General features: G+C 40.8%; 1 protein-coding gene across 2 annotated transcripts; it reads left to right on the forward strand.

Annotated features, from left to right (window-relative positions):
• The first annotated feature begins 654 nt into the window (after positions 1-654).
• On the forward strand, positions 655-15,301 carry cahz (carbonic anhydrase). Of its 2 annotated transcripts, XM_080726482.1 has the most exons (8): positions 655-904; positions 1,522-1,574; positions 2,644-2,841; positions 5,425-5,543; positions 6,071-6,163; positions 6,763-6,825; positions 8,745-8,900; positions 15,132-15,301. In XM_080726482.1, exons 2-8 carry the CDS (start codon positions 1,544-1,546, stop codon positions 15,252-15,254), a joined length of 783 nt encoding a protein of 260 aa, XP_080582608.1. In that variant the 5' UTR covers positions 655-904; positions 1,522-1,543; the 3' UTR covers positions 15,255-15,301. The 2 variants fall into 2 exon arrangements, with proteins under 2 accessions (XP_080582608.1, XP_080582607.1); XM_080726481.1 differs by lacking the exon at positions 655-904 and having other exon boundaries at positions 1,434-1,574.
• The last annotated feature ends 269 nt before the right edge of the window (positions 15,302-15,570 follow it).

Below are 15,570 nucleotides of genomic sequence, written 5' to 3' on the forward strand. Positions count from 1 at the left end.
TTATGTTCAGTTATAATTTGGTGGTTTTGACTCATATGGCTATGGCGGGGGTCAGGGGTTACTACTACACTTAGTATCTAGCCTTTCTGTGATGAGTGAGTTGGGAGTTTTTGTGAACTGTTTTCCACAATAAAGTGTATTCAACTGCAAATACCTTTTTGTCATGTTTGTCAACCCACACAGCAAAAGCAAAGGTCATCGTTGCAATATCTTTCTTAACCACAAGATGGCAGCAAATTATTATTCAAGGGATTTACTCAGTGAGTGCCTGGAAATGAAACGTAGGCTACCTGCAAATTAGGCATTTGATTCATCCATAATGAATGACAAACAACAGACCTACATCTCATGATAATGTGATTTTATTATTTGTTATTTATTATTATATATTATTTATTTATTATTTATGATAAATACTCCATGGTAGGCCTACCTGAAAAGTGTAGGTATGGGCTGGGGCAGGGCCTAATGTACTTAGTTACTTACACCACTGTAGGCTAGTAGTAGTGGGCTAGCCTGCACTGCACGTCCAGGCTACTATTGGAGCTGATCATCATCATCACATCCCTGTCTGTCTGTCTGGCATGACTGCACTGCACTGGATGCAGCGCTGCTACGTTACGAACAGACGACACGCAGAGCTGACTGAGTGGAGAGGAACAAATATGTAGATGCAAAAGCAAACGATGTAGGAGAGCGCAGTATATCTAATTCCCGTTCTATTCTTAGCATGCACGGATCACGAATGTAGACTAACTGTGCTACTGCCTGTGCGTCTCGCACACGGCTCTGGAGGAGCATCTGTGAGCCAGATTCACCATAATTCAGACCAGGCTCAACGCTACGCTGCATGGCTGTCAATCCACACCGAGATGGGATAACCGACGTGGGAAGGATACGCGAGGTCAGTTTGGCTATATGTAAAAAATAAAGAAAAATAATATATATATAGCCTATATATATATATATATATATATATATATATATTATAGCCTATATTATTTAGGCTATTTCAGCATTGCAATTAAAAAAAGAAAAGAAAAAATGAAATGTAGATTTTCTCAGCATCATAGGCATAGCCATAATCAACAACCCTGTGTGTGTGTGTGTGTGTGTGTGTGTGTGTGTGTGTGCACGCGCGTGCGTGTGCATGTGCGTGCGCGTGCGCGCATGATGGAACAGCTTCCATTCACACACTGCTGCCTGGCTTCTTGAGTGTGTGCGCGCACACACTCATATCACACGCACGCACGCACACACGCGCTCACGCACGCACGCACACACACACACACACACACACACACACACACACACACACACACACACACACACACACACACGGGTCGGAGGTGTGTGATAAGGCTACTTGGGGGGGGCAGGGCTCCCATATATAAAGCTCAACAGCATCTCCCTCCCTGCAGGTGTCTGTCAGCAGATCATCATTGGACTCTTTAAGTTGTTCTCTTCCCCCGCTGTTCGGGGTTTAAAGTTGGATTACCTTCTGCCATTTCTTTCCAATAGGCAATTTGGACCATCAGCCAGGATGGCTACATGGGGATACGGACCAAATAACGGTGAGGCTCACTAGACACTGCACAGACTGGGTTGGTGTGGAGTTTTGGATGCTATTACTGGGATTTAAGTAAAGCAACTGTAACAGTAGATCAATCACAAAGGCACACTGGTGTTAAAGAGTGTAAAACACTTTTTCTCAGTAAAAAAAAAAAGAAGAAAAGAAAACGTAATTAGGCTGTACATAATGTGTGTAATTTCTCATTCTTGCTAGAATAGAATAGAATAGAATAGAATGGAATAGAATATAATATTATCATACTTTTCTTTGAATGAACTATAATTGGCCAGGACCACTAGAAACAGGTCCCCAGGACTTTTTGTGTTATCCTTTGAGCAGAATTGTCTGACTGTCCCTCGTGCTGTTTACATTTCTGTCTAATAAAGTATTCAATTCAATCAATCAGAAAGAGGAGATCCAGGCACTAAAATATGCCAACATGTTTTGACCGGTGAAGAAGATGTCTTCACTCTTCTTCACCAGTTCTCTCCCTGATGAAGACCTTAACCGACCGAAACATGTTGGCATTTCTTATAGAATAAACTTGGTTTTAACTTTTACTTCCTTTCCTCCATATTTTATTCAGTGCTTGGATCTCCTCTTCCCGCTGATCCTAGACGCACCTTCAACACACTTTAAGAAATGTTTATCTCCTGTGAGCTCCTGTGAGTTTCCCAAACAGTGGCTCGGGAGTCAGTACCCATTTGTGGGTTTATAAATCATTTTATACATTTTAAAACAAACAAACTAAGAAATTCCATTAATAAAAGTGGTGTGTTGTAGATCTGCTATTTTCACTATTCTCTCTTTTGGGTTTCGACCAGAAAAGTTTGGTCCTGTGAGGCCTCTGTGTTTTTTTCTTTTCAATCGATCACACAATACTCTCAATAGAATGAAACTAATACGGAATAGATCAGAATACAATAGAATAAAATAAAATAAAATAAAATAAAATAGAACAAACTTAAGAAAGTATCAATACATATATATGTAAGCTCTAGTAATCGGTGTTGCTCATTGCTTAATTAAAATACGAATAGGCTGCTCATTTTATATACTGCCATTTTCAGGACCTGACAAGTGGTACAAGTCGTTTCCCATCTGCAACGGGGCCCAGCAGTCTCCCATTGACATCGTCCCCAAGGAATCCCAGTATGACCGCAATCTGAAGCGCCTCAAGGTGAAGTTTAACCCTGCTGACGCCAAGGACCTCATCAACACTGGATACCAGTTCCAGGTCACCTTTGTAGATGATGGGGACACTACCAGTAAGAGGAACTGTCTGTCTTTTGTAGGATTTGATTTGAAAGTATAGTGCTAGTGTTACACAATATAGTACAATATAGGAAGCTCCACTCACACTTAAACTCTACCCAATGTTGTCCTTTTATGCAAATGAAAATACATAACATATTAAAGGAGTAGTTCACCCCCAAAATGACTTTTTTTCTATTGATTACTCATGCCAAGGAGAGTACAGTTCAATAATATTTTTTTGGTTTTTGTCACATTCCTAAGACAAAAATTTGATTCGAGTACATTTACCCCCATTGATTCTGGATGGGGACCCGTTTCGAAACGGGTCCCCATCCGGAACGAATGGGGGTAAATTTATTGTTATCACATTTTTGTCTTAGGAATGTGACAAAAAACTAAAAATATTATTGAACTCAAGTCTCCATGGCGTGACTAATCAATAGAAAAAAAGTCATTTTTGGGGGGAACTACTCCTTTAATGCTGTAATGCTGACTCTCACATAAGCTTTGAAGTCACTGCCACTGAAAGGTTATTTATTCTGTGCTGAGAACTAGAAACTGTTTATTTGACTCATGTTTAGCTGCATACACAGTGTGGTCTGCAAATATGTGTACAGTACAGTAAGCCAGTAAGCATTAGGCATCAGGTCTGACTGGCTCCAATAGACCCTAAAGAGGTTTGAGTTCAGGAGGACTGTGTACACACATGCACAGAATAATGTATAAAACTGAAAAACGCTTGCAGTCTGTCACTTTTACCTCATAGCAAAGGTGCCACTTCACTTCTCTGTGTGAGTTTCCTCTGTGTAAGTGTGTGCCAGTTTCCTTTCTTACTTAGTGGTAGTCTACAGTAGATAAAACAGAATATGGCGAAGAGAGTGCTGTGTGAGTGTGTGCCAGTTTCCTTTCCTAGGTTGTGGTAGGCTACAGTAGATAAAGAGGGTGTGACGAGCTATATGCTACATAAAGTCCTCCTCAATCAACCAATCAGTGGGCGTTCTCATTATCTACAGCCTGCCAGGATGCCTTAAAGACGTCATGAAATGAAAAACATAAAATAGCTGTTTTGAAGACTCCCAGAGCATATCCATGGTCACAATGGAGATTATGATTAAAAATAGAGCAGTTTGGCAGTTAGGCTTACTTATTGGCTGAGACACAAACTGCCTCTGATTTAACTAGCAACCTCACTATAAAGGTTGTGGGGGGGGGGGGGGGGGGGCAGTGCAGCTAGACTAAAGAATTGCAGAAATGAAAAAAATATGTTTCTCAAAACTTTTAGAGCATATCTGTGGTCATAGTTATATTTTTATACAAATCGTGTCCCTTTTCTGGGCATGTAATTATAGAGAAACAACTTTGCAGACATGCTTGTGAGCTTGTAGATCGACTCTTTTTGGTGAAGGAATTTGTTGTCACATGAAAAAAGGATGGTTCCAAGTATAGACCCAAGGGGGGCCCTGGTCAGTATATATACTGTGATGTTTAAAAACTTAAGCCCTGTACTTGGGTCCCCTGGCTCTATACGGGTCTGTTCCTTTTTCTCTCAACACCAAATCTCTTCCGATTTCAAGCTAAAAAAAAAAACATGTTACAGCGCAACACATTGTGAGCTTATAGACTTGCTATTGACTCTGAATGATTACTTCAGCATAGGGATGCTAGGGTTCATATGGTTTTAAGTGGCTAATGATGACACGGAGGTCCTCCGTGTTCTAAAACGGCAACTCTACCCCTGAGCCACTGCCACCCTCATGCCAACATGTGGCTGAAACTGCAGTACATTATCCTATATGGAAACTTAGAAAAGCTTATGCTAATGTGTTCCAGTGCCATGGCAAACAAATAAGCCTACAGTATATAATGGGAATGCTTTGAATATACCAAGATCATATCACTATACTCTTCTGTGTCACATTTAAATGTTTTTAGGTTCACTGACAATCCTAGACAGACTGTTCAAGCTAAATCCTATACATGGACATTCTGCTTCACAAGAAAATAAAAAGGTTATACTCTTCCGTACAGTGTACAAAGTGCAAATTTCACTAAATGACACATTTCACTACCGCATATAGGACACCAGCTCACAAAACACGGGGTGTGCGTATGTGCGTGTGTAGCGGAGGAGGGGGATACATGGTGGAACAGATTGGGGTTATAGGGTTATAGCAGTGGTATGGGCAGGGCCCTGGGTACAATGATTCACTGCGGGCCCTCCATGTGCTTTAAGTATTGGAAAATAGCAGATCTACAAGTTCACAGCTGTGAGCTTGTAGATCTGCTATTTTTGAAAAGTCATGTAAATTTGTGCAAGTCTTTGAATATTTCAAATCCTTCTAAGGTTTTTTGAAAAACCTATGTTTCTATGTCAGTGGTGCTCAAACAGATCTTCTCTCTCTCTCTCTCTCTCTCTCTCTCTCTCTCTCTCTCTCTCTCTCTCGCTCTCTCTCTCTCTATATATATATATATATATATATATATATATATATATAGTATATCTGCTTTCAATAGCTAAAGTATAAAATAGTAGTAGACTGGGTATGGGAAGTGATGTTGTTTGGGGGTTAACCTTTGCTTTGCTTCCTCTCCAGCCCTGAGTGGGGGCCCTATCACAGGGACCTACCGTCTCAAGCAGTTCCATTTCCACTGGGGCGCGGGGAACGACAGAGGCTCCGAGCACACCGTCAATGGAATCAAGTTTCCCTGTGAGGTAACTGCTCTGCTCTAATTCCACCAACACCACCGTTCAACAAACCGATGTTACCAAACATACTGGCCTGGGCTGTTTCACCATTGGGAATGACCGAACAGCATTGACCACACCTCCAAGTCTTATGTTAAGTCAGAAAACGTGGTAATTATGACGTGCAAAGTAGGGTGGCCCACTGTATCAGACGGTCTACATCTCCCAAAAGGAAATGCATTAATTCACCCCAACTAGAAGTAGGGAAACATATCCCCACTGATGATAAAAATGAAAGACCAGAGGGAGGATTCACTGTATTGGAAATACAAGTTTTTTTTTTGCACCACTCCACCAGTATTCAACACATTTTCATTGTTTCCATTGCTACGTTGTAATTGTTGTTGCTGTTTCTTTTTTCTTCTTTCTGACTGGATTGCCTTAAAATGTGCCATGGAGGTTGATCCAATTGCCTAACTGCCTAACTGAAGGAAATAGTAATTGTATGTGGTGGCTATACCAGCTATATCAGTCTGTTTTTCTTCTGTTTTCAGCTCCATTTGGTGTACTGGAACCCCAAGTACCCCAGTTTTGCTGACGCAGTCAAGGAGTGTGATGGACTGGCTGTGGTCGGGGTGTTCCTCAAGGTGGGATGCAGGGTTATTATAGTTCACTAAAACCTACAGAATAATGAAAACTAGATTTGACTTTTTTTTTTATAAATAATAAAAATTGGGTATTACAAAACAATGTGATAACTAACTGAAACGGTATTGTGTGTTGTGCTTACAACACCAACTAAAATGTCCTTAGTTTTAAGTCTTTGTCAAAATATCAAGTATCATAAGCATTACAGCAAGCTTGTACCTTTGCTATTTTTCAGACCTTGTTGAATCTTGCCCCTGACTAATCCATATTACAATAAAAGAAAAACTAATCAAAACTAAACTGAAAAACCTTGGTGGGATTGCTGCTTTTTCACCTGATTTGAAGTTAATGCTTTTTATACAATATGAATGCAAATTGGTTGATACTGTATTAAAAGGCAGTGTGACAATAACGAGAAGTTGAAATTACATTCTTAAATGCTGTCGTTAGTGATACATAAGATTCTGATCAATGTTGATCAGAATGATGGCAATTGCAATTTGTGTGTGTGTGTGTGTGTGTGTGTGTGTGTGTGTGTGTGTGTGTGTGTGTGGGTGCGTGCGTGCGTGTGTGTGTGCGTGCATGTGCGTACACTCAGATTGGAGCTGCCAACCCTAGCCTGCAGAATGTGTTGGATGCCCTGGAGTCCATTAAATGCAAGGTAAATAACACAGTACCGGTACATTTTATGTGAATATGCTGAACATAATTTGTCTATATCGTATGGCAGTGGTTCCCAAACGGTGTGCAGAGGCCGTGAGACAAGACCAGGTACCCACCAAATATATATCTTATTATATATCCTATTATGGGCATGTCATTACAGCTGAATTAAATTAAATTGTTATTTTGATTTAGATTTTAAATGATTGTCACACAGTTTCAAAACAGCAACAATTGCAGACCTTCAAGCTCACAGCATGAGCACATAAATCAGTTTTCTTTTTTTCACACCATTGTTGGACATAAAGTGAAAGTATGACATTAGGTTGTTAATAAGTTGTTAAACTTTTTATATGGCACTAGTAAATAAAATAAACGTTTTTCAGAGTGATAACATGAGGTATATACTGTATAATGAATACAGGTGTACCTTAAGACTTGCCTTTTGGTGTGCCTTGGACACAACATAAACCACTGCTAGAATGGAAAGTCATTTTCAAGTCATATAATTATACCCTTGAACTCCCAGCATGTCCATACTGGGGGGAACACTTGCCAAAAATAGCTGATCTACAAGCTGAGCTTGTAGATATACTGTGTAGGGCAGGGGCGTCGAACTCATTTTGGGGTGAGGGCCGGATTGGATGAAAGGCGACTTGATGAGGGCCGAACCAGTCGCGGATCGGATGGCATGCACACTCACGCACATGTTCGCTCTGTTTTTCTTCCTGTCGTCTCAGCCACTGCTGTAGCTAGCAGTATAGCAGTATATCATTTTACAAATTGTGTTCATTATTTTATTAAGTAAAATAGCTACTTTCATTATTGGTATTACAGTTGCAGTTAGGTACGAGAGATGCTATTTGTTTAAAGGAGTAGTTCATCCCCAAAATGACTTTTTTTCCCTTTGATTACTCACACCATGGAGACTTGAGTTCAATAATATATTTTTATTTTATTTGTCGCATTACTAAGACAAAAATGTGTCGTATAGTACACTTCCCCCCATTGATTACGGATGGGGACCCAAATGCATTTGGGTCCAATAGGCATGCATTTATTGTAATCAAATTTCTGTTTTAGGAATGAGTCTCCATTGGCTCCATGGCATTTTGGGGGTGAACTACTCCTTTAAGAAGTGCCAATAAGAATAAACCATTTGATAATAGAATAATTAAATTCCTGATAGTCTCTGCTATAATTTGTAAATGGATAAAAAATATATTATTGATTCAGGACAATTATTTTTATTGTATTTTATAATAAAAAGAATAAAAGTAATGAACAATAATAGCATTCAGAAAATATCTGAATAATAAAACTTTTACATTTTATTATTATTATGTTTTAAATAAGTTATTTTCTTAACAACATTAATTTCCATGTCTAATATGTGTAATCTTTGAGTACAGTTCGAATATTGTAGGTATGTTATTCATAGCCAGACCCCCCACCCCATTCCTAGCAATGCTGTCATCTTCAGAGAGAGAGAGAGAGAGAGAGAGAGAGAGAGAGCTGGTCACTTAACATTCCAATCAATCAACTCAATCACTGCCAGGTGGGAGAAAGCTAGCCTGCAGTGAGCAGGCATTAGTTAGGTTAATTCTTAAAACAATCATAACTCTTGACAGGAATGTGCTAGAGACTTACTTTTTTTTTCTAAATGCTCAGAAATGTATGCTCTACATCTACAAGCCTGGGGCCGGATTGAATCATCTCGCGGGCCGGATCCGGCCCGCGGGCCGTATGTTTGACATCCCTGGTGTAGGGTATTGTTGGTGAAGAGATTTGGTGCAGGCGGGAAAAAAACAGTCAAAGCACAGTTGTAACTCGAGTCTGGTTATGTAGGACTAGAGTGTTTAATAGGAGACAATATCCACACTTTCATTGTATCAAACTCCTCTCTTTCCTCCACAGGGACAGCAGACCTCCTTTGCTAACTTTAATACGGCGACTCTTCTCCCTGACTCGCTGGACTACTGGACCTACGATGGTTCCTTGACCACGCCCCCTACTCTGGAGTGTGTCAAATGGATCGTCCTCAAGGACGCCATCAGTGTCAGCCCCGCCCAGGTATTTCTTGCTTTCAACCTCGTAATGCTGATCTCAAAATAGACCCGCATAAGGAAGACGCTCAGCTTGGATGCAAGCTACTGTTTTGATTGATTGATTGATTGAATACGCTGTAGGACAGTATAGTTCAAAGGTAGCACTATTGCTTGTTGTGGGCTCGCCGAAGGCAAGAACACTATGTTATCCTCATTATTTATAGAGTGAGTTCCGCCGCATATTTCTGCCGCAGACAGTTGGCATTTTCCGCCGCAGACAGTAGAAAGGCAGAGCCACTAGCCAATGAGGTGGCATGATTGTATTTCGAGTTCCGTCGCAGACAGTACAAAGGCAGGGCCCTTAGCCAATGAGGTGTAATTGAGGTGTGGAAAATCTGGTAGTGGTGTTAGCTGGGGTATTGGTTGAGCTTCACATGACAATTAACACGTCACCTTTGGGGGGAAATATATAATGAGCTTTGCCGGATATTTTTGCCACATATTCCTAATACCGGTATGTCGATATGATATGATGTCACAATGACATCAAACAAGAGTTTAAAATAACTACTGTTTCTTGTTTTTTACAAGCGAGCCCACACTGTTTTGTAGGAACAGTATCTCTAGTTTACATTGGGTTCCTTTATACTCAATTCATTGAAGATCTGTTGTAGTTGTTCTGCATCCTTGCTCGTGTTCCTGGGGCCTTTATTTGGAGCTCTCCATAAAATATATTACAAGCTATGAAAAGCTTTGTTCAAAAAAAGTGCTTTTTATTTAGAGACTTCGTTTCACTTTGTTCTGTGATGCACGGTTCAATGGCCTGTGAACATCAGCCATCCAGTCAGCCACTGAAGCTAACCCATAAACTGGATTACATGCTGTATAAAATCTTTAAATATTTGGCAAGGCCATGTGTGCTTGTGTACGGTATATGTACATGACTGTGGTGTGTGTGTGTGTGTGTGTGTGTGTGTGTGTGTGTGTGTGTGTGTGTGTGTGTGTGTGTGTGTGTGTGTGTGTGTGTGTGAGTGTGTGTGTGTGTGTGTGTGTGTGTGTGTGTGCGTGCGTGCGTGCGTGCGTGTGTGTGTGTGTGTGTGCGCGCGCACACCCACATGCTACAGTACACTCGCACGTTGATTTGCGGCGGTACTAAATACAGACATTTTTCTTGGCAGTCTATCTGCTTTTGCATGGCGAGGTCACATATTAAAGTGCATGCAATTTCACAACAGCATTTTAATCATCTGCTTTGCTGCTGTCTTTTTCTTATGCTTCCACAAAGCTACAGTTTGGACACAGAAATGCGGGTGACCTTGTGACTGTGTCATGCAAGCTTACTTTAGATTTTAGGCACTGCCACTGGGCTGATGTTTTGACCATACAGCGTGTCATCATGGCATGCTATTGCCTCTGTTTGAACCTCGTTTTGCCCTGGCAATCTTAACATCAGGGTTTGAGGACAACCTAGAAAATGTGAGGATAACTCTTTTCAAGAGCAGGGAGTAGGGAAGCCCTAATTATGGAGATATCCATATTTGAAGTTAAGTGGGGCCTAACAGAGATGTATGCCCAGGGCTAATGAGGAGCTAGCCTAGGGCTGCATGTTGTGTCAAAAGCCCTATAAACAACTTATTAACAAAATATTTTTGAGATCCACATAAAAAAAGAAAAGAAAAACTTAGCAGAGTGAAATGCCTAATTGTTGGCCGCACATTGTAGATAATCATAGGCATCATATTCAAAAAATGCAATTATTTGTGTATAATATAATGGTTCTAATGATGCAATTCTGATGATGTTTTAGAAGCAAAAGGGATGCAAGGGAAATATATATTGAGAAGCCTCATAGCATGCTCATTCAAGTCTCATAGTGGCTTACACCAACAAAAATGACATGGGGAGATTGTGATGTGACTGTCACTGTGATGCATTTACAATTACTTACAAATGTATGGCGAACAATTCTCATCATACACATGTCCGTGTGAAGCTACTGTTAAACCCTTTAGGGCTGCCATGGCCGAAGTGAAGGGAGGATCAATTACTGTGTTGGGTTAGATTACACTATCACTGGGGGCCGTTCTGGTTTGGGGCCCCTAGAGGGTGTTTTGCTCCCATCCTCATCCAACCAGGCCGACTGACATTGCAATTGTTGGCGCACCGTTGTCAGTGGGGCTAAAGAAAAAGCTATTGCAACTCTAAAATTGCAATTCACACCCTGTACCCCCCCCCCCCCCCACATACACACACACACACACCTCAGAGACAATTTTGTGTACAGTTGCATGATATGCTGTCCACTGACTTTAACCAACATCATTCATTCCCTCTTATCCTAACCTTAGCCTGTATGTCTAACCTTAGACATTCACGCCTGCACTCGTACACATGCGCCCACACACGCATGCATGCACACATCTCTCTCTCACACACACACACACACACACACACACACACACACACACACACACACACACACACACACACACACACACACACACACACACACACACATACTTCTTTAAAACGCTATATTGTTTTTTGCTGATACAGAGGGCACATGTATTGCTTATGTAGGCTAGGGGCATTAAAATCCCTAGTCTAAGTTCAGCAGTTTGCTACAGGCTAAATGGCTCCCAGAGGAGACTTGTTTACCCTCTCTGTTAAAGGACTTACAGTGCACTGTCCCCTAATGAGCTGTTCTCCACTTACTAAACAAAGGAAAGCCTCTGTGACCTCTACTCTTTCTCTGTCTCTCTGTCTCTCTTTCTTTCTGTCTGTCTGCTTCTCTCTCTTTCTTTCTTGCACGCACGCACGCACGCACGCACGCACACACATACACACACACCACACGCACGCATGCGCTCAGGCCTTCTGCATTCCCTATTCAACAGAAGTCGTGATTTCTCTCATTCTTTTCCTAACGGTTGTCTGAATTTTCCTGGGTTGGTTTCACGTTATCAGAAGCAATTGGATTATCTAAAAGTTACAGCACAAAAGACTAAATATAAATTAAGCAGAACAAGAGCTACTTTAGCTGCATGTCTTTCCTAATGGTATGAGTGTCCCAAACCTTTCCATGCCAAGAACCACCATAGCCAACAGCTGTGACCCCTTATTGCAAAAGAGAGAAAGAAAAAACCTAAATAGTGAAAACAGCCAATCTATAAGTTGTGGTGTAACTGACATAGTTTTCATGGAGGGAGGGGCTGAGTACAGCTGAAGCATGTGTACTGCACAGATAAGTTCAGTTGGCAGCAGTATGTGAAGTACAGGAGATGGGATCTTCACTGATGCCATCTTGTTGTGCTGTCTTTTGCCAAGGACATACACAATTAGTGGATAATAATACCAGTAAGACTCCCTAAATCGGGAGATAATCGACCGTCAGGTCGCATACACAAACTTTAGAAGGCAATGGTAGCCAATCAGGAGGGAATATGGGAAATGGGATAGATCCATGTTGATGACATGACTTTAGAGATAGTGTGTACCGCTTTGCGTGATTTTAGGGCAAAATCTGTAGGAGCTAGAAGAGGGCTAGAAGAGGGTCATGTGAGAAATGAGGTGGAGGTTGTGGTATGGTAGCCAAGGAGTGTGTGTGCAAAGTTTGGTATGGATAGGGGCAACGGTGGCGGAGATATGAGTAGGGCAAAAGTATGACGTGACGTGACTGACAGACAGGCAGCCGGTGGAGGTTTTGATAGTAACTGTGACCTAAAAAAACGGTCCTTGTAAATAAAACATTTGAGAACCACTACTAGTGGACTCCCAATCTGAGTTCCCAGAATTTCTTTTTTTCGCCACTAGTGGACTCCTAATATGCCATAGTGTCATAGAAAATGAGTGTCATATATATTCTTTAGAAAACCTGGAGGCTTGACATTCAGTAATTGGATCTTATGATGAAAATAAGAAAATTATAACAGTGTATAAAAAGTCTAGAATTTGCCACGGACAAGACCAAGTCTTACGGACATGTTGATGACCCCTAAGCTGGCCTTCCAGGGCAGTTGGTGTGTTGTAACCTGCTCTGCAGATCCTATGGGTAAAACATTCCGATTATTCAAGGGAATGTTACATAAAATGTACCCCCATTGATTCTGGATGGGGACCCAAATGCATTTGGGTCTCTCTATCCGGAATCAATGGGGGTAAATTCTCTAAATTGTCTAAGGAATGCGACAAATACGAAAAAATATTATTAAACTCAAGTCTCCATGGCATGAGTAATTAATAGAAGAAAAGTCATTTTGGTCGTGACCCAATTACTGAATGTTAAGGTCAAGGAATTCCAGTTTTCTTCAGAATATGTATGACACTGATTTTCTATAACACAATATGAGTCCACTAGTACTAGTGGTTCTCAAACAGACCACCATAACTCTGAGAGTGTTCAAATGCAACCAAATCATTAGGTTCCATTTGCATATGGAACAACATCTACACTCACACCGTTGTGGCAGTTTTATAATGTTCTCCTCCATTCCATTATTAAGAAATTGATTCCGATATTTTCATTGTTTCGGTTCTCACAGGTGACTGACAATTACACTGATCTTATAGCCTTAATTTGTATTTGAGAAAACATGACATCAAATATATGAATTAGGGTGTTAAACCTTTACTGTATCTAGAGTTTGTGTTAGATGTATTCAATTCAAGAGCAGGATTTTCAGCAGATCTGGCCAAAATTCTTTAATGAAACGTTTCCCATGTCTGACTCTCTCGATACAAATGAGAAGATGTCATTGCCTCTGTATTTCTGTATTCTAGATGGTGTAAGTGAGGACTTGGATTTCAGGCCTAAAGCTAATGCTCAGCTTGCTTCCCCTCAAGTGTAATCCAAGATGCAGTGGTGTAAAGTAACTAAGTGCATTTACTTAAGTACTATACTTAAGTACAATTTTGAGCTATTTGTACTTCACTTGAGTATTTCCAATTTCCAATACTTTTACTCCACTCCACATCTCAGAGGCAAATATTATACTTTTCCTCCACTACATTTATTAGAAAGGTTCAGTTAGTTAGTTTAGTTGATGCGTGCGTTGTTCTACTACTTCAATAGAAGTTTGTAAAAACAGTGGTCAAAAAAAGTTGCTGGGTTTGAGTACCGGTACTTGCGCTGCTCTACGTTTACGGAACATGTGATCCAGTGTGGATATATAGCAGTTCTTTTGGAGGGGAAAGTTTTCAACATTAAATCTCAGTCTGCCAGTTGTCCCTTGTCTGGTCAACGTAGTTGTTCTACACTGGCTTTTCTACAGCTCCCCGCCAATAAGCCTAGCACTGTGAATGACCCAGACCCAGTGCTGATGCACCAACAGTTTGCAGATATAAATTATAATATTATAAACCATACACGAACCACTTTAGCCCTGTTCTATACCGTGGCTATTTGAAAATAGCCGATATACAAGGTCACAACATGTCGCAGCGTGACGTGTTGTGAGCTTGGAGATCTGCAATTTTCAAACATTTTGCACTTTTACTTTTGGTACTTTAATTACATTTTGATGCCAACACTTTCGTACTTTTACTCAAAAACATTTTGAATTCCGGACTTTAACTGTATGTATTACTGCAATGTATTTCTACATTGCAGTATTGATACTTATACAGTATGTTAAAGTAAAACATTTGGGCGCTTTTACCACCACTGCCAAGATGATACAGTAAATACAGGGGCGGCATAGCTCAGGGATAGAGAAACGGCAGAAACCGTCATTAGAGCACGAAGGGTTCCCAGTTGGAATCCAGGCTCCCCCTGAGTTAATGTCGAAGTCGAAGTCTAAAATGTTCATTCATGTGGAAAAAAAAAATTTCTTTTAACATAGAAAAACTACAAGAAATCCAACAAGCAAAGCAGGTATTTTCTGGCAATGTAAATGTAGCCAACGTCTTTTTCAGCTACACAGCTGGGAATTACTCGAAGCTACAACTCTTCATCTGATTTCATTCACAGCTGACATTATTTGGCTTTGAAGTAGTACCAACACTTAAATAGTAAGACTCTGAACCCCTAGTAACCTAGTTGCTCCCGGTGAGGTGCCTTGCATGGTTTCCTTCGCCGTGTGTGTGAATGTAATGCACAATTTATGTAAAGCACCTTGGATAAAAGCGCTATATATAAATGCACCTTTTACCATTTATATGAATCATAAAAAGCCCAGTAAAGCACCATTATGACCTGGCTCGCACTCTCTGCCCCTCCCCTCCCCCCTCCCTCCATCTTGCCCTCTTCTCTCTGTAGATGGACATGTTCCGCAAAGTGCTCTTCAGCGCTGAAGAAGAAGATCCATGCTGCATGGTGGACAACTACAGGCCTCCGCAGCCTCTGAAAGGACGCAAGGTCCGGTGCACCTTCATGTCCTAACAAGCGTCTTCATTTCTACTTGTCTCTTCCACACGTACATTTTGTCACCCCCCCCCCCGAATTATTTCACATTAACAGTGTGGTCTGCCACTAAAAGTCCATGAAAAAATCATGATTGGTCTCAGTCATAGCAAATTATTGAAATCTTTCCCCAATCATTAAAAAGGAGGTGTGTGCACTGAAAAGATATGAAAAGATCTGCAGTGTATTTTCACTGCATACATAAAATCCAAAACATGACCCATTATGTCCTTGGTGTGATTAGTATGCTGTCCTACACGTCTATGCCCTTTTCTCCACCCCATCTGTCTTTATC

Source organism: Nannobrachium achirus (assembly GCF_963921795.1).
Source record: "Nannobrachium achirus genome assembly, chromosome: 5".
Classification (NCBI taxonomy): Eukaryota; Metazoa; Chordata; class Actinopteri; order Myctophiformes; family Myctophidae; genus Nannobrachium; species Nannobrachium achirus.

Bases quoted from the DNA above. Each gene is read 5' to 3' on its own strand.
- cahz (XM_080726482.1), top strand. From the start codon at position 1,544: ATGGCTACATGGGGATACGGACCAAATAACG. The intron at 1,575-2,643 runs GTGAGGCTCACT...TGCCATTTTCAG, and splicing joins GGGATACGGACCAAATAACG to GACCTGACAAGTGGTACAAG. The intron at 2,842-5,424 runs GTAAGAGGAACT...CTTCCTCTCCAG, and splicing joins AGATGATGGGGACACTACCA to CCCTGAGTGGGGGCCCTATC.